This window comes from Acomys minous, assembly GCF_964271855.1.
Source record: "Acomys minous genome assembly, chromosome: 2".
In the NCBI taxonomy this organism is placed as follows: Eukaryota; Metazoa; Chordata; class Mammalia; order Rodentia; family Muridae; genus Acomys; species Acomys minous.
The window spans coordinates 109,750,495-109,770,428 of NC_140484.1; the positions used below are offsets into that span (position 1 = coordinate 109,750,495).

The following is a 19,934-nucleotide window of genomic DNA, read 5'->3' on the forward strand; positions in this document are numbered from 1 at the left end:
ATGAGAAGCGCATGGCCAAAGTCAGTATAGAAGAGGAAAGGGTCTATTTGGCTCACACTTCCAGAACACAGTCCATCAGAAGTCAGGGTAGGAACATGAAGCAGAAACCATGGAGGAATGCTCCTTGCTGGCTCGCTTTCTGGCTCGCTCACAGACTCATGTTTAGTTAGCTACTTTTTTTTTTTTTTTTTAATCACAGCCTGGGATCACCTGCTCAAGAAATGATGGGAGCAACAGTGAGCCTGGCCCTCCTCTACTAATTAACAATCAATACCATCCTTTCCCTCCGCCCCCCACACCTCCTACCAGACACGCCCACAGGCCAATCTGATCTAAAAGTGATTCCTTGGTTAAGGCTTTCCTCTCAGGTCAAGACTTTTCTTCTCAGATGACCTAGGCTGTGTCACGTTGATAATTAAACCTAAGTAGGTCATATGAGTTCTGAGGATTTGAACTCAGAATCCAGGTCCTTATACTTGCCTGGCAAGTATTTTATTCACTGAGCCATCTCCTCAGCCTGGCTTCTTTGGAAAGCCATTCTTTTATTGATAGACTATTTCTCTACCTTTAGTCTCCTACTTTCTCCCTTTTTTTTTTAAACCTTGGTCAGGCCAGTCTTTGGTTATTAGACTCCCATTCCATCCCACAATTAGAAGCCAAGTGGTCTTTCAAAGTCACTAAGCCTGATGACGACCAAGCCCAAAGCTCCTTAGCACCCTCATCTTTAAAAGGTGCACATCACTGGCAGCATGCTTCTCTTGTTCTCTCCTCACCTCATTGGCTACCCTTCTCCAAGTGAGGCCAAAGACCAAGGCTTATTTCTGGAGCCATTGCTGCTACAGAGGTTCATCTACACTAATGGCTTTCATCACCATTTCATGCAAAATTGCTTTGGTTTTAGCCCTGACTGTTCTCCAAAATGCAAACCAATCAGCCCCTGGTTCTCACCACTTAGGGGACTGTGGCTAAGTCATTCACATCTTATAGTTGCTGCGTCCATAATAATAATAAGGGTGTGGCCTCCTATGTCTCTCTTTGGCTCTAATAATTGGTGAACTGAGTGTTGTTTTGTTTTTCTGGCTATTTCACGGGTCTCATTACACTTTGTTCTTGTTCTTCTATGTTGATTACCACACAGATGGATACCTCTGTTTAAAATGATCAGGTATAAAACCAAACCCACCCAAGGGCCATAGGGAACAGCTTCATTTCTTTATTCCTGAGCTATGCCAAACTCAGTAATCCCTCTAGGCATTACTGAAAGTCACCAGGGAAGCTGGAGTGTTGTCAATTTGATTCTTGGAACCACTTTAACTTTTTGGGATTGCGAGGATATCAATCCAAAGTAGATCCTCCATGCTGCTCCTGTAGGGTAGGTGGACCTCTCAACTCTGTGCTCTTCCTACCCCTTAGTAAACAGCTCTTTGCTGGCACATTCTTTGCTCAAAGCACTTCAGGGGCTTCACAGTGGCTCCTTTTTCTTTGAGAATACTTTGAAAAAAATATGGGGACTGTGCCTGTCATTTGAAAGGGTTCACAAAGTACCTAAGACCTACTACAGATTCTCTAGGGCTTCTGGCTCCTCAACTTAAGTTGAAGACACCCCTCCCAAAACCATATTGTCTTAAAGAATTCATTTATTTACTTTAATACTGTAGAATAATGGTAATTTAGAACATGCTTATTCTGGCAAGAGATCACATCCAAAGACCTTCCAGGTCTATATGATCTGGATGACAAGAGTTCACATCCAAAGATCTTCTAGATCTGTAAGATCTAGCTGGAATACAATCATGCCTTTAATCCAGGAGACAGAGGCAAACAGATCTGAGTTCAAGGCCAGTCTGGTATAGAGCAAGCATCAAGGAAAAGATCCAGGTACGGTGATGCATGCCTTTAATCCCAAACAAAAGTAAAGTTAGTTTGTAGAAGGAAGTACCCGTGCTTGAAAGTGATGTCTAATTGAGTGGCAAAAAAGGTGACAAATCAGAGAAGATTTGACAGAATAGGATACCTCCAACTCTCAGGAGAAGAGAGTGGAAAGGGAAGCTATGTAAGAGGCAGTTTTTCAGAGAAAGAGAGAGAGAGAGAGAGAGAGAGAGAGAGAGAGAGAGAGAGAGAGAGAGAGAGGAGGCAGGTTTTTTTTTTTTAACCAGGACAGGAATAGAGGGATGGGTTGCAGAAAGAGAACTCAGGTGAAGACAGAAAAAGGCCAGAAGATTAGAGCAGATTGCTGAACTAGTTTGAAGCCAAGCAGAGCAATTCTGGGATAAGAGAAAAGCCAGATTAAATATGTCATCTGGGAGAAAAGTTTGAGCTGGAACAGATGAGTTGAACCAGCCAGTCCAGAGCTCAGAAAGAGCTTTTTAAGCAGTAAGTCGCAGAGGCTAAAACATTCAAGGTCTAGATTAAATTGTACAGAAGCTAGAAGCTTCCATGACTAGGCCTAGGTTAGTAGAAGGAGCAGTTAGCCTCCCAGACAACAACTGAACCAGGAGAATAAAATTACTTTTATATAACACAGAGCATTCACCACCAAGGCCAGGAGTTACAACTAGGCTGATAGCAGACAGCAGGCACAGGCCCTTTGTTGGCAAAGATGAGTTTTCCTGATAGCCACAAAAAGAAGGCTTCCCAGATCATTAAATTTAGCTGTGCTTAGTGGGAGCTCTTCTGCATCCGGTTACATATATTCACAGGCTTTACTGAGATATGGTATGTTGACCATTATTTAGTAAGAAAGCCACTCTTACAGTAATATAATGGTTTCTCCAGTGATACTAAGTGTTGGGGGGAATACAAAGTGATAACAAATCTTTAAGGATGCTTCTCTGAGGTGGCAAAAGGTCCCATGTAATAGTTAGCGTGGTGTAGACACTTTAGCCAATTTGATTTTCTTTTTCCTTGTGTGTCTCAACCCTTCTACTCTCTGCTTTTTCATGCAGAGCAGATAGGAGGTGAAAATATATCGGAATATATCTATTTACTGTGCCATTCCAGCCTTCAGGGAAGACATTTAGAAGCACAACAGAGGACCTAGCCACCTCCAATGAGTCTAAACCCTACCCCAGGCAAAGTCTCTGTGGTGGCCACCCAATTCTGGACCCATGGCTTTATCTAATCTGTGTTTTACAGATAAGGAAACTAAGACTCTGGGAATCAAAGGCCTGACATTGAGGTAGACTTCAAGTCTACAAGCAGAATCCAGATCCCTGAAGGCTTCCCCTCCAGACCTACACCTCATTATCACACAAGAACTCTTACTCAACCAGACCTCAATTTCCTTGAGATCCTCATCTGGGCTGTGTCTATATTTTTATGCCACTAGTGTGTAGTACAGAGCTTACAGGTACTTGGGTGCGCTGGGTCATGTGTACAACATACACACAGTTGTGTGATGACACCACAAAGCTTGTGAAACTGTCATAAAAACCAGGTACCAGGGAGTTGACCTCACACTTTCTTCCAGGAATAACAGAAATGCTCTGAGAGGCTGCTGTGTCACACCTGATCAGAAATAGATTATTTTTTGCTTTTTTTTTCTTCTCCCAGAAGGCAGGCCTGTGGTATATTGTCTTCACTGGTTTCTCTGAGACTCTGCATTTGAGAAATAGTCACTGAATATTTACAGAGGCATGTGCTGGGTACACAGAGATGAGCTAACACAGAAATGGATTCTTTTCCTGGTAGAAAATGACCTAGTGGGAGATGAAAGAATAAAAAAGAAGGAGAATACAAGATAGACCACCCCTCATACAGATGGAGTGAGGCTAATCTCAGCCTGCTTCTAAGTAAATAAAAACAACGCTGCACAATGAGACTTTGATGAAGTCTAAAAAATCTAAAACCCAACACGCTTTACTTTATTTTATCTCAATGGATCTCAACTCCCAAAAAATCTGAGCTTCAAAAAGTAAGATTAGATAGCAGTAAGCCAGCCTGGCCAGCATTGATTTAAGAACCTTCCTCTGTGCTTCAGGATTGAGGAGGTTGTGCACCTCTGTTAATCTTCCTGTTATCAGCTGGATCTTAGCCTGCCAGGAACTAGCTTGCCTGATTCCCAATGCTGGCCACATCTCTCCAATCTTCTGGCTTCTGTATATGATGGCTGTGTGGAACCGTAGAAGCAGCCAGTTGGGAATACTAACGTAAAATGTAGGCTGCTCTTTCTTTATGGAACTGGGAGCGGGTGGGTTTGATGTATTAATAAGTCCTAATTCAACATATGTATTTATTGTGTTGTGAACAAAATGCTTAATGGAAACAAAGAAGAAAAGATGTAATTTTCTCACACTCTCAGACAGTTCAGTCCATAGCTCGGCCCGGATGCTTATGCAGTGGGAGTGTGCAGGGGATCTTCTTCACTTCAGGGGGGACAGGAAGCAGAGAGTGAGGAAGGGACTGCGCACTGGTAAAGCCATCAAAGGTATGTCTCTCATGGCCTTCTTCCTCCAGGTAGACTTTACCTCCTGTGGTTTCTGGTACCTAGCCAAATAGTGCTGCCAGCTGAGGACCATGTAGTTAACACATGAGCCTGTTGGGGACGTCTCATGTTTGAACATAACAATGGGTTTCATATCAGATGACTGCAGAGTTTTGAACAATACCTTGCAGATTTCCTCTTCACTGATGGTGGAAAGAGGTATTTAAGGGTTCCCAGGATATATTTGATAGGGGCTTTCTGGGCTTCCCTCAAGGAATTAGCTCCCTCTCTGTTCTTTCTCTGCCTTCCCTTTTCTTTCCTTGATTTTTTTCAAACAAGCACATATTCTCTAGCAGGTACGGAATCCAGAGCTGGAAGGCTAGTCAGGGAAGTCCTCTTGAACCTACCTCATCTCAACCTTTCTCTTGTTGTGACAGTGCTGGCCTGGAGGGTGACGGTGGTTGATGCACTTGTGCATGTGTGCGCACCCCCACACATCACTTTTTAAATCGCCTTCATGATTACTTCCCTGGAAGAATTTTCCATTGGGTGCTAGGCAATTTCTCAACTACGGTGAATGGATCATTACTATAATAAGGGATTGTTTCTGTAGTATTAACTCATTCTGTAGAGCAGTTCCTCAAGGGGTTGCTTTGGCTTTGCTGCCTTTGGGGTAGATAATACCAGGAGCCAGAAATCAGACGGGCACATCATACATAAACCTCAAGGTTTCTGAGCCTACTCTCATGTATTTTTCTAACTCAACTTTATTGACCCAACACTTGTCTTTAAATTGACTCGCTTAAAAATTTAAACGAATTTATCTCAAAAGACATCTTTATATCACTACCATAAATAGAATACCAATATCCCTTGCCCTAAATAGAAGGTAATAGCAAGAATAAATACAATTAAATTCTTGGCTGCCGTCCTGCTCAGGGGCTCTCTTTATCAGGAAGAGCAGATGGGTTTTAAAAGGTGCTCCTATACTTAGCCTCCATTACCTCTAGAGGCCACTGCTCTTCATTCCTGACAGTGGTGTTTGGACTACAGGCTGGGTAGGCCACCAAATCTGCTGAGGAACCCCCAGACCTCTGGTGGAACTGTTATTGCACATGACAACTGTGAAGCAAGGCCATTTGGCATTTGAACGATCACAGGCAAACAGCTCACAAGAGGGCCCAGTGAAGCTGAGGAATGCTTTGCTGTCAAGCTTCTCCAGAAATTTCCATCTGGTACTACAAGACCTTGGTGAAGGCTGTGTCTAGACACACTGGAGCCTCTTTAGACTCCCAAGTCAGGTCAGCCATTGGTGAAGATTCCTTGTGACTTTACCTTATGGCCCAGGAACATAGCCAGCTAGACTCTGAAAAAAATTCAGATCCCTTTCCTGGCTTTATGAAGCAATTACTGTACTCCAGTTTTAGTTACCTGTCTATCAGATTGCTCTTGCAGTGTGTGTGTGTGTGTGTGTGTGTGTGTGTGTGTGTGTGTTTGCTATAGCATACCCAGGGAGGTCAGATGATAACCTCTGCTGAGTTCACCACCAACCTTATTTGAGCTGGTCTTTTTGTTGTTTGCCAATGCATACCCCTGGTCTTCAAGTTTCTGGAGATTCTCTTATCTTTGCCTCCAATCTCACTCCCAGCAGCACTGGGGTTAGAAATGTGTGCTACTGTACTTGGCTTTTCATGGGCCCTGGGGATTCAAACTCAGGTCCTCAAGCTTGTGTGATAAGCAGTTTGCCCACTGAGCCATCTCTCCAGTAGCTCTTGTAGTGTTTTTTTATAATAAACGTGTGAGCTACATAAAGAGCTCTTCATAATACACATAGGCATCCCACTTGTGCCTCTAATGAGTTACCTTTTTTTTTTTTAACATCCATTGAAGAGTCACTCTAGGGCCACTCAGTGATGGGCAGTGGAGTTACATAGACACATTCTCTGTGGAGAGTAGGGTCAGGCTGACTACAGAAGGCAGGAAAAGCAGCTACACTTATGTATCCTTTAGTGACAGGGATATGTCTGTGAAAATGCATCATTAAGTGATATTGTTGTGTGAATGTTACCAACTGTTCTTGCAAACATGGATGGTGCAGGGCAGCCTTCTATCTGCTGGCTATATGCTTTGGCCTTTTGCTCCTAGGGCCAAACGCCATGTTTCTGTGTTGTTTACTAAAGACAACTGCAACAGAATGGTATGGAGCCACTTTGGCATATGCAGTTTGGGTTGAGAAAAACATTATCATGAGGTGTGTGACTATATTCCTAGCAGTGGGCTGTGCATGCCCATTGCCAGGGGCTTTATTATAAGGTAGACACAGACTTAGCCGGCCTGAGGTTCGGCGTGTCTACCAGGCCTCCAGATGACTCCCAGAGCTGCTAGTCTAAGGAGCATACTTTGAGTAAAGACGCCCTAGCTCAGTGTCTCTCAATTCCTGGCCCTTAGAGGGTCCAGCAGTGACAGAGACAGGATCTCCTGGGACCTGTCCAAGATGCAAATTCTCAGGCCCTATGATCTCTGGGGTGGGGCTCAGCGATCTGGTTTGGACAAGCCTTTGAGGCAATTCTGATGCTCTTTTAAGTCTGAGCATCACTTTCTGGATTTCACACCTCTCAGAAGCCAAATCAATTTGTATTCCCATTTTCTTGCAGGTACTGTGTGGTGTGAGCCTGTAAGGAAAGGGACGATTGGGGCCCCAATTTTCCTGGTCTTTTGATGCCAAATCAGAAGATCAGAGGTCTGAGGCTCTTGTCAGGTTCACCTTGAGCCAAAACAACAACAACAACAACAACAACAGCAAAACAGCAGCGGCAGCAGCAACAACAGCAGACATACAGTTTCAAGACTACCCACCTGCAGAAGAGCAGGTGAGAGCAGGAAGCTGGACAGGGTGTTGGAGGGGTCTGTGCAGCCTTGACTTCCCTACCTCCTCCTTCAGCACTGAACTGTGCCTTCTATGACCTTGAGTGTTAATGGGACTGTAGGGTCCCCTTCACTGGATTTAGGCAGACAGGCAGGCAGGCCAGCAAGTATTTACACAGTGGTTACACAGAAAAGTATGTGCTTGTACTTCCGGTACTCCTCAGTCTAGGGATTTGGGCCACATCCAGCAAGTCTATCAAACACACTCATGATAAAGGAATGGAGAGAACTTTCTAGTCCCATGCCTCTGCCACTCTTTCCCTACTCCCCGCTCTCTCATTATTGCTTCCCTCCCATGCTTCTTGGTGTCATACTATTTTCTAAATGAAATAACACTCTCATTGATGTTGCTTTGTTACAACCACATCGTGATCTTAAAATAAACCCACTTGCCCGAGCACCTGCCAAGTATTCTTTCCTGTGTGTGTGTGTGTGTGTGTGTGTGTGTGTGTGTGTGTGTGTGTTTAAAATCTGTAGTAAAACACGTGCAACACCTACCATTCTACACTTGTTTACATGTTCTATTCAGTGGTGATAAGTACACTGCTGATTGCTGTGCAGTCTTCGCCTCTCTACCCCTGTGTGGAACTCTTTTCATCTTGCAAAATGGAAATTTTATACTAATTAGATATTAACTCCTTATCCTCTTCCCCCCGATGGTGGCCACCAGCGTTCTACTGAGACTCTCGCTGGCCTAGGACGCTCCTGCTTGAGGAATCAAGCACTGGAGGTCGTTTTGTGACTGCGTTATTTCACTTAGTTTTAATGGCATCATGTTGGACAGAACACGCATCAGATGTGTCTTCATTTTAAAGGCTGAATAGTATCGCATGATATATGGGAGGCACATTTTGATCATCCATTTATCTGTCGGTGGATCTGAGCTGCTCCTATCTTTTGCCTGCTGGGAACAGTGGTACTATTGTACAGCTATCTCTTTGAGTCTCTGCTTTCAATTTTTATAAACTTTTGGGTGATAGTATTTATTTATTTTTTTTATGTGTCTGAGTGTTTTGCTTACATAGATATCTGTGTGCCACATGTGTGTTTACTCACAGAGGCCAAAAGAGGGAGTTGTGTCCTCTAGAACAAGGAGCTGAAGATGGCTGCGAGCTGCCACATGGGTGTTGAAATTCACACCTGGGTCCTCTAGAAGAGTAGCCAGTGCTATGAACCCCTGAGCCATCTCTCCAGACCCTTCATTAAAAAGAAGTGTACACCCCTAAGTGAGATTGCTAGATTGGATGGCGTGGACTCTGTGTTAGTGTTTGGGAGGGACTGTCCTATTGCTTTCTATAGTGGCTGCAGCATTTTATATCCCATTGTTTGCTGTTGGCAGAGTCATGAGAAGACTGTGCCTTAGGAGACTGAGGTTCAGAAAAGTGGGGACATTTGCTTGGGGACACACAGGTAATAAGTGTTTGTTTCACCACAGGCTAACATCCCCAGTATCCAACAGTAGCTCCTCATTGGTACAAAGGTAAAGCTTGAAGTGTTGCATTGTGGGTAGGGAGTAGAGCTCCACTGAGGACGTACTGAGAAGTAAGACTCTGGGTGGCATCTGAAAGAGACTTATAGATCACTCTGTGGGGTCAGAGCCACAGTTGGCAGCGTGGGTAGGCTGTGGGAAAGGGCTGTATAAGCCATGCCTGTGCCCACACTCATCCGGGGTGTTTTGGGGAAATCCTTCTGTAGGTATGTCCAGACACAGGCAGAGCAGCCCTGGGGTTCCTCTCACCATTCTTTTTGATTCTCATAGATAAACATTTTGATTAGGACATTAACTTCGACACCTTGCATCATTTACGTAAAGTCAAGACCTAGGAATGTAGTTGGAGGCTTCTTGGGGCCTATAGAAACAGCCAGCCAAATACCTGACTGGTCTAGCTTACTCTCTCCTGACACCCTATGCCATTGCCTTTATTATTTAGACTCTCCTGGCACATATCGTGATAGAAGGTGTGAGTTACGCTATGTATCGCTCCCCTGAGTGAGGCCAACACTCTTAGCTTAGAAACTAGAGCTAGGAACCCTAACAGCAAGTGCTCAGGCCTTATTGGGCTAAGTCCCGGTGTGTCTGTCCTTTCCTCTGCATCTGCTGAGATGCCAGCCCCCAGCGATGTCACCACCATGCTTGGAGACTACAGGTCATTGGTGTGTCTCTCCTACAGACTCAGAAGTTTCCAGTATCCCTTTACAAAGCTACAGTATGGCACAGAAAATGGAACATCGCGTAGGAGGTCCAGTGCATGAGCAGAGAGGTGGTATAAAAAAAACAAAAACAATAAAAAACTTCAGTACCAAAAAGTACCTAGGAGCAGAGGGATTGGGCCAGGGCCAGATAAACGCAGCAGCCCCTCTTTTACTTGCTGTGTGGTCACAGAAAGTCTTGGGACCTCTCCGAGCCTTTATTGCTTATCTGCGCAATTGGAGGACCCAGGGAGGCTGTGAAGGGAGCTCTTAGAGGGGGTGGGAAATGAGACCCCCTGAGGTGAGGCATCTCCCTGTCAAAGTCCATCCTTTTCCTGCCAGGTATCTTTCCTTCTTTCCTTACAGGGCTTCACTGGCCTGGAGCAGTTCACAGTGTGAACCCCTCTGTTCCTCTTCAGAAGAAAATACCTCTAGGCCTTATCACATGTATTGCTTCCTCTCCTCTCAGTGAGTCAGGCAGGCAGTCTCTCCCCCCTCCCACCCCCCTTCTCCTCCCCTCCTCCTCCCCTAACAAACAGCATTTTCCAGAGCCATTCTGATGAGAGCAGCTTGGGGCAGAAGGTTGCTGGAGGGGAGGCAAAGGCAGGGGTGTTTTGAAGCTGACCCCCCCCCATGCCCTCCCCGCCAGTCTGTATGAACCTTTGTAGCTGTCATGGCCCATTATGTCTTGGGCTCCAGCACACTTTCCCTGAAGGCCTCTCCTAGCCTCGTGCACAGTCCTCTCTCTCACAGATCTCGGTGTTTCAGGGATCGCTTCCTTGGACATTAGAGGATGCCTATTTCCTTACTGGATGCCACTTAATGCATCACTTTTGGACCCTTGTTGTCCTTGGGAGCTGGCTGTAGATCTCTCTTCAGCACTTTACTAGCTTTGTGACTCTGGATGGATGATTTGATGGCTCTGTGACTCAGTTTCTCCATCTGTGCAACAGGGATAATAAGACATCAACCTTATCAGATTGATATGAGGCTTAGAGGTGTTGATATCTAGCACCCACAAAATGACTTTGGCGTTATTGTCTGTTGGTGCCTTCCCACTGGAGAAAAGAACTGTGTGTCAGAGGGAGGATGTGTCTTCCAGTGTGGTCCCTACCATGAACCTTCAGGATCCAGATCCCAGCATATAAGATCTTAAAAGCTGGTAACATAAAAAAAAAAAAAAAAGAACAAAAATATACAAACAAACAAACAAACAAAAAACCCTGGGGTTTGCAGGCATGGGTTCTTAACCTGTTTAGCCAAAGAAGAGATTATTGAGCCATCTACCATGACTTTCTTAAAAGCATGGCCGTCCCAGTAGCCAAAAGAAAAAGAGAGCAGACACTCAGGGTACAGCAACTCTGAGGCAATGACAGCTGGGACTGGAAACTGCCCAGTTCGTGCTACATGGAGCTTGTTCTTTCTTCTTTGTTTTTTCTCTTTTGCATCCTTTGTCCTTTCTGCACAGCAGCATTTGGGGACCGCTGGTCAGAGGGATCATCTGGATCTTCAAGCTGTGGATTAAGATGCTAAAGGAGCAGGCATTGCATCCTTGCAGCTGGAAGGGGGGCTGGAGATCTCGGAGCAGTATACTGGGTTCCTCAGACAATAGCGAGAAAGCGCCTGGGAAATCCCCTTGACAGAGTGGAGAGCCTGCCTCTTGCAATGCTGATTTATAATTCACACAGCAAGCAGGGCATGATGCAGGATTTTCCAGGGAAACAAATCAGCTCCCCCAAGTGCTCACAAGTGTGTCAGGAGGAACACAGCTGCCTGTGTGTAGTGCAGGCGCGCTCTCCTCGGTTGAAGCCGCTCTCGCCACGCTACCACGAACTAGGTGACAGCTGAAGCTGAGCAAACTCATGGACAAACAGGTCCCTTCAGGACACTGGACAGCCTCCTGGCTGGGTGATGAATTGTGGGCAACTGGGGAGAATTTAAAACCAGCCCAGCTGCCACCTAGGAGAGTGACTAATCTCAACACTTAAGGATGAGACAAGTACAGCAGAGAGAGCAAGTGAGACCCAGACGGACTGGCAGGCAGGCAGTCACTGGGGATGTCACCCTGGCCAACCTTTAGGGAGGGACCTGTCTCAGTCACCCCCTCCCACCAGCAAGAGATAGCCACCAGCTCACTGGGCTCTGCAGCTCCTGCTATCCCTGCCATCTGCCTGTCTAACTCAGTCTTGCTCCAGGCAGCTGGGAGATCTGATCCTCCCCAGCTTATCTAGATCCATGCAGCGTCCCCAGCCAGCCGTGACTGGTCATCGCGCTCCCAGGGCTTGATGGCATTTTAAAAATAAACGCACTGCTTTCAAGTGCCCCATAAAGAACATTTGGAGACAGTATACATGAGCGGGGGGGCCTGGCACTCCTATGTGGGACATGTCTTGAAGTGTCCTTCCCAGGCTGTTCCCATCATGTTGCATATGGCAGAAATACTACAGCTTTCTCATCAAGTGGAGGTGTTCAACTATTAGATGAACAGTGGGGATCTTTTGAGTCACAGAGACTAGGATCTGACTGCTAGACCCTAAGCCTTAGTTTGTTCATTCAATATATATATTGAACTATATATATATATAGTTCTATAGAACTATATATATATATATATATAATGAACTATATATATATAGTTCATTCAGTATATATGTGTATATATACATATACATACATATGTACACACACATATATATACATACATACATACATATACATATACACATGGGCTTCATTTTCTACCAGGCCATTTCCATCCTGGGTCCTTGGGCCACATGCACCCCAGTATAGCTATGAATGTAGCTCACTACAAACTAGTACACTAACTTAAAACATTATGACTTAAAAAAAAAAAAGATTTGTTTTAGTAACTTGATTAAGTCGTTCTTGAGGGTGAATTTGTAAATGGCAATGCCATTTTGTAATGGCAAAAGGTTGGGGACCATATACTTTTCACAAGGAGCTGGGGACAGAAGATAAATAAGACATAATTGTGAACGTTGTCTTTATAAGATGCTGGCGTGGTAGGATAGTCAAGGTGCACATGGGATGAGCAATTAAGGGGGGGGGGAGGGAAAAAGCCCTGTGGTGATGGTGGGGGAAGCATGGGAATGTGATGCAAAGGAGGTTGTGGCATAGTAGTGAGGAGAAAGGAACCTGGGAAGGGGACAGAAACAGGAAGGAGTCCTAGAAAGGAGGATGGGCATGTGCAAAAAAAAAAAAAAAGATATAGAGATGGTTATGGAACAATCTAGAAAGTTGTGAGCAATACCAAATGGAACAGGTAGAAGCCATGGCCAGGTTACACCCATGGTGTGCATTCTCTGCTTAAAGAACTGAGTGCCTTTCTAGAATCCCACCCTTTGTGTCAAGTATTTATAGTTTCCACTTTCACCATTCGCAGTTTGTAAAAATCTAAACAATTTTAAAACCTAGCAACTCTGTACTACAAGGGGAAAGAGGCCTTGTGCATTGGATCGGTTTCCAAGACGGATATCTATTTACAATTTAAATTTGACACTAGAACAGTTGGCATCAAGGACTCGTGGAGTAAGGGAGTTAAAGCCAGACCGTCTTTCTTTTCTATTTTATCTTTTAATTGTGTTTAAGCTTGAGTGAACTATACTAGGATGGAGGAGAAAAAAAAAACAACAAACCCCTCTCCCAGCAAAAAGGACCACCCTGAATAAACACAAACTCCTTTCACAGAGTACAGGATACAACTGGCCGAGGCCATGTTCTCCCCCATCCATCCAGACTCCTCCTCTAAAAAGTGAATTTCACTGTGCCTTCCCTGGATGGCAGGTGTCACTCCCTGCTTGTGGATCCAGTTGCATTGATGGGCAGAGCTAACCCCTACTCCTCTGGTATTTTCCCCAGACACAATATGATGTTTAATAGGATACGAGGACCATGGCATAACGTATTAAATGGCATCAATTCTGACCAGTCAGATATCCATTCTAACACATCAAGCCAGAGATGGATCTGTTGTTAAATATCTTCACAATCGCCCCTGCTCTAGATAGCTAGATGTCCTCGGGGAAATCTGATTCAGTGGCCATAGGAGTCTGGCTTGTAAGAGAATGAGAGAGCCACCTCCTCCAGAAGATTTAGTCCACGGTCGGCCTGACCTCTGGCCTAGGGTCAAGCACTAAATGTTTCATTCCTAGCAAATTGACTCACAGCTTCAGTTTCCTTATTGATAAACGAGGGGCAGCAGCAGTACCCACTGGAAACAGGTAGGATGATGGGATCAGTGAACTAACACTCGAAGGCAGTCAGGATGGCCACGGTACACAGAGCTCAATCAAGAGTAGTTCTTGGTGCCACTGGGGTACCCCACAAGGATAGAATGTGTTAATGTCTCGGACAACCTGGAAAAGCTCACAGCAAGTACAGTTCATGCTCACCATCCCTGTCGTCTCCCTTAGTGCCACAGCTGGGGTTGGTAGTGTGCCCAGCTACTGATTTGTCTTTTCAAGAGAGTTCTATAACTCTCTTAGAATTATGATGTCTCATCTGGTGACTGAGGGTATTGAATGCCAAAGGTAAGCCCGCCTTACTTGGAAGCAACCAGAATATGACTTAGGTGCTTGGTATTACATCAACCCAAGCAAAACTGATAATGCAGGGAGCTGTTTCTAGAGTGGCCTGAGGACCTCTAAGAGGCACCTTGCCCAAGGATGTTGTGTGACTAGCCTGTGCCAGACAGGGAAAAATTGTACTCCCTGAACGACTTCTGTGAAGAGAATGTGGTCTGCATGAGAACTGTGATGTGATTCCCACTCCTTCCTAGGGGTCACACATAAGACTAAAGCCCGGGTGAAAACCAAAGTAACTCAATTTACGTAGGAGGTATGTCAAAGCTGCAGCCTGCAAGCCCCATGCACACCAAAAGAGCTATGAGTGTAGTCAAACACCAACTTGTAGACTTATTTAAAACATTATAAGGTTTTCTTCTTTCCTTTCTTTTTGTGCAATTTTTGGTAACTAGGTAGCATATTGTGAACTTTGTAGATGATAATGCCATGTCACAATATCTAAAGGTTGAACATGCCTGATACAACATGGGCCAAGTGACAGTAAAACCTGGGAGGTGCTAGGGCAGGTACATGGCTGTTTCACCAAAGCCCCATCCAGACTCTGAATCAGAACTTGAATGTGCTCCTTGGCTCCCAGGTGGGACTCCCAGGGCACCTTGCAGAGAATATGTCTTTTTACAATTCTTTTTAATCTCACACAGTCCCAGACGACTAAGAACAACCATGTCAAGAATGGAAGAAGTCTGAAGAGAATCACTCAGAAAAAGAGGTGTCTCTCAAAAGCTTTACCCCCGGCCATAGGATATATACAATGTTTGGGGCAGGTCACGACCACTGAGGTGACCAATCTAATCTCACTCCTAAGAAAATCTCACTTTCTAAGAAGGAATTGAAAGCTTTGGAAGAATGGGTCTGTAGGGTGTGTGTATGTGTGTGTGTGTGTGTGTGTGTGTGTGTGTGTGTGTGTGTGTGTGTGATTTGCTTGCTTTTTCTTTCACTGTCCATCCTTAGTCTTTGGAAAGCCTATCTGCAAAGTGATTCCGTCTTTCTTGCTTGGCCACTATATCTCAGGATCCCAGTGTTTACTGCCGTCCAGAATCAGCCCCTTTTTTTTGACAGGACCACGGTTCTCTCTGCTGGGTAATTTGTTATCTTTCCCAGCACAGGAAGGAGCTGGTGCAAGAGCACTGTGGTCCTGAGTAGGATCCCATGTGTGCCCTGGCAAAGGGAACAGAGCTCCTCTGGACACCCCTCCCCGAACTCTGTGCCGGGTCACTTACCCACACCAAACCCTTGCTAGTTACATTTGCGGTGGCTCCAGTGATTAGTGCCCATGTTAAAACCTCACTCCTTAGCAGAGATGGGCTGCCCGGATTCCCATCCTCCCTGTCCTACACTGTTCTTTCCTTCTCCATGCATGGAAGATGCAATAAACTTCCTCCCCTTCTGTTTAAACAGACAGGGCAGACTGCAAAGAGAACTGGCCTATTGATAACCAACCATGTGGCGTGCATAGTATAGGTCTAAGGCGACTACAAACTAGGAGAAAGTGGTGATGACTGGCCGAGCTAAAGGTCAGCCCAAAAGACCAGCATCCACAGAGACGATGTCAGAAGATGTCAGTGTGAGTTTTCTTCCCAGCATCAGTCCAGGTAAGGGGCAAAAGAAAAAGACTTAGAGACCCCTGAAGGTCTTGATACACATTCTATATGCAGATTCCCTCTGGAAACTCCTGCCTACCTGCTGGAAGAATTTGACTGTGGAAAGTGGAGGCTTCAACATGCCCTTGGCAGGAAAGGAAGACACTATCTGTAACTGATCGTCTCATTACATTTTAAAAATTAAAAGTCCCTGGCACATAAAAGAAACTCAGTAAAAAGTTCAGCAAATTGATGGGGCAAGGATACCTGCTCACGGAAGTGGCAGCACATGCTTTTTTTTTTCTTTTTTAAATAACAGAATAAGTGGGCTTCTGAGGGTCTTCCCTTTTCTCATTGTCAGAGTCACCCAGTGATCTGGGCCAGACAGAACCATGGGAGCATAGAAGGTCCATCTTCCATCATCCTAGGATGTGACTTCACACACTTCTCTTCTGATTCCTAGTTCTCTAACTATAAGCCAGGAGAACAGCTACCCGAAAGTAGCCTGTTTCTGTCTGCCTAGGAGCTGGCAGCACATCGTATATTAACTGAACATTTGTGAAAGTTTTCAGAGTTCTTGGGGGGAAACCAAGGACGAGAATGCCGCAGAGACGGGCTCTTGAAGCATAAAGGAGTCCACACAGTGAGTTGTGGGGTCGTAAAGGACAGTGTCAGAGAGAAAACAAACAGCAGAAAAAAGCACCTGAAGAGGTTAAGGTCCCTAGGGCCTCAGCATCTTGGATTCTGGACTCACTCTGTTTCAGAGGGGCCTGACAGCATGGCGTATCCTCTGTTCCTGTGGATAATGAAGTTGGACAAAGGAGGGACACACGCAGCATGGGACGCTTGTACGAGCTTGGCTCTTTACTAATCTCTCCCTCCAGGATCAGATCCACCCCCTCCCCTGCGCTCTCTGGGACCTCATCTTTTAACTAAAGGGCACCACAGAGACCTGCTGCCACCCTACATGCCCATCACAGTTTGGAGGTTCCGGACAAAGGTCGGGTTCCTAGTGCAGAAGTCTGGGGTTGGGTGCCAGCCTCAGCCCACGGGACACCCTGATGGTTCTTCCGGCTCCAATAGAGAGCGCATTCCAAGAAGTCCCAAACCAGGAACAGCTGTAGCAGGTTGTGGTCCCGCCCACCTCTGAAGAGATGGGGGCAAGCTGCAATCGCACGCTCCTCTGGGCCCCCTGAAGCCAGCGTCGGAGACTTTCAGGCAGTCTCCACGACTCTCAGAGCCCGCTGTGAGAGCAAAGCAACCCTGGGTCTCCTGGGGCGTCGCAGGGTTGGCCAGGCATCCGAAGCTACCAGAGAGCCTGGGTCTCCAGCCCCGCGCGCCACACCTTGAGCGGTGCCAACCTCCACTCATGGATCCTGGGCTGGCTGGCGGACGGCGTGGGTGCGTATCCGTGTGTGCGAGGCACATTTCCCTTCCTGGGAGTCGGTGCACAGCCCCTTTTACTCAGCTCCCGCCAGGGGATTCCCCTCCCCCAGCTCAGAGATCCCCGTGCGCCCCCTGCCCACTTTGCCAAGGCGAGAAAGCGGCCAAGCCGGAGACAAAGAAACTCCTGCCTCCCTTCACTCTCCGTCCTTCTACCCGCCCGAGACACTCCCCGGCGCCCTCCCTCGACCCCAGCGACACCGCGCGCGCACACGCCGGGGGAAGAGACCAGGGGACAGAGAACAGGGTGGGCGAGTCCGCTTTCCCCACGCCGCGCGGCTACTGCTGCCCGTGCACCCCGCCCGGGGACACCCCTCGGCAGCCGCGCCCCCATCATCTACTCCCTAAAGCGTCCCGAGCTCCTGACACTGCCGCCCCTAGCCCAAACCGCCAACACAATCCCTCCAGCGGAGCGAAAGGGGGGCGCGGCGCACACAAAGCGGTTGGGGAGTGAAGAGCCCAGGGGAGGAAGAGATCCCGCTGGGGCTTGCGGCACCGGCTCCGGGCGGCTATTTACCCGATTTCTTCTTCGATCTCCGAGATGTCTGCGAAGATGAGGAAGACCACGAGCAGCGTGAGCGCGGCCAGCATCCAGCTCCGGAACTGTAGCTGCATGGTGGGGTCGGCGCCCTCCAGGACCCGCGCGCGGGCCGGGGCCAGGAGCTAGGGCTGGAGGAGCCTCCGCGCTCCACGCGCTGCGGGGCACACACCCTGCGCTCCGGGCGAGTCTGGTCCGGCAGAGGCCGAGACGACAGCGGCAGCGACAGACAGGGGTTGCTCAGGCGCGGCGAGCCCGCTCGCTCTCTCTCCGCTCCTGCCTGCCCCTCCCCTCCCCTCCCCTCCCTCCTTCTCTTCTCCCCTCCCTTCCCTCCCGCCCCGCACAGGGCTCCCGGTACAGTTTGACAGCTTTGCTCCGCGCCTTTCCTGGCTTCCTCCCACTAACTCCAGCGGCCAGTCACCCTCCTTTGCTTCTCCCTCCAGGGAGGGTTCAAGAAGCCTGCCTCTCCCGGTCTAAGAAGGCTGGGCTCGGGCCATGGAAAGCGACCAGGAGACTGAACTGACTGAGCGGGAGGAGAGAGGCGGGTGAGGGGGACAGGGCACAACTCGGAACACCAGGGCTGGTTGGCAAACGCCCCCAGTCGCCCGCTCTTTGTCAGCACCCTTGCTTCCTCTCAAAGTTTTCCCGACACAAAGACTAACACCTGGGGATGGTCTCCAGCGCGCGGCAAGGTGGCGGTTTCCTCTGGGCTGTGTTTCAGCAGTTGACAAATTGGGAGGGGAAGTGGAAAAGAGGAGGGGAGAAGAAATGGCTAAGACAGGCCAACTTCACCAGAGATGCTCATGGCAATTTGTGGGCAAGGTGCTCGACCTGCAAAATACCATCTCCTCTTCGGTCGGTAATTTTTGTCCATTTACGGACCCAAGCCTGAGAGCCTGGAGCTCCCAGAGTTGTTTGAGGTCATGGCTAGAACCCTGGATCTCCATGCTCTACCTCCAACAGCAGGCTTAGTAACCACATTGTGGCTAGTGCTATACAGGTTTCTTCTCCCTAGCTCTTGCTCTTTTCTGGTCTAATCAATAACCCCCTGGAGTCCTATCAAGATCAAAAGGCCTTCTAGAAAAATATGGCTCCCACAAGGGGAGATGCCACTTACCCCGCCCCATACCGAACTACTGCTGCGTTAGGTGGGAAGGACCCACTCATTAAGTTTTATTAGAATTAGAAAACACACACACACACACACACACACACACACACACACACACACACACACCTGGTTGTAACTTTTCAGAAGCCAGATGGTGGTTTGGTTAATGAAAAAGTCCTCGAAAAATATGGCTCCCACAAGGGGAGATGCCACTTACCCCACCCCATACCGAACTACTGCTGCGTTAGGTGGGAAGGACCCACTCATTAAGTTTTATTAGAATTAGAAACACACACACACACACACACACACACACACACACACACACACACACACCTGGTTGTAACTTTTCAGAAGCCAGATGGTGGTTTGGTTAATGAAAAAGTCCTCGAGGCTCGACTGTGGGGAGAGTTGAGAAAGTCATATAAACGCCCTAACGCCCTACCGTACGGGAAGCGCCTGTAAATAAATAGAAACAGCAGATTGCTTCTGCTCCAGAGTAACTCAGAGGGGTTTGGGAAGGAGCCTACTGACATCCAAGTCTCTCCAGTGCCAAGGTGTAGAGGTTGAGAGAGCTGTGTGTACTTCCCCACCAAGGAACATGCTGTCTCGTGACCAGAGTCCTTTGGTCTCTTTGGGGGGGGGGGGTATGAGGGAGTGGTCCCTGCAGGGGACCAGCTAGGTTTGATTTTTGTTGTTATTGTTGTTTTTGGTGGTGGCCGTAGCATTCTAGACAAGCTCTCCCCTGCAGGAAGAGCCTCTAAACCCTCTCTGCTGAGCAGGATAAGGATGCAGCCCAGTAAAGTGGGGGCAAGTTCTTCAGGGCTCTCCTGCGAGTGCCAGCAGCAGGTGTCTTTCCCCAGAGGAGGGATGTGGCCCTTCCACAGCACACCATTGCTTTCCCACGCCCTTGCTATGACTATGCACATCTGTTCCCTTTACAATGAGTCCCTAAGAGTAGCACACCTTTTTTTTTCCTTTTCAGGTGTGACTTTCACTTTTTTTTTGTCTATTAACTTGTCTGTTAACAAGTAGGAACAAGGCATCAAAAGAAGGTGCCCCAGCGCTGAGGAGGTCAGCAAAGCACTTGGTGCATGCGCAAGGCTAAGGACCTGAGTTT

At 47.3% G+C, this 19,934-nt stretch overlaps 1 protein-coding gene across 1 annotated transcript in view; it reads right to left on the reverse strand.

Moving 5' to 3' along the window:
- ST8SIA2 (ST8 alpha-N-acetyl-neuraminide alpha-2,8-sialyltransferase 2) overlaps positions 1–17,955 on the reverse strand; it is a 79,772-nt gene extending 61,817 nt beyond the window's left edge. Inside the window, exon 1 of the mRNA XM_084756118.1 lies at positions 17,683–17,955. Coding sequence (XP_084612244.1) covers positions 17,683–17,780 — 98 coding nt within the window. The 5' untranslated portion in view covers positions 17,781–17,955. The remainder of the gene's footprint in view (positions 1–17,682) is intronic.
- Between the last annotated feature and the right edge of the window lie 1,979 nt (positions 17,956–19,934).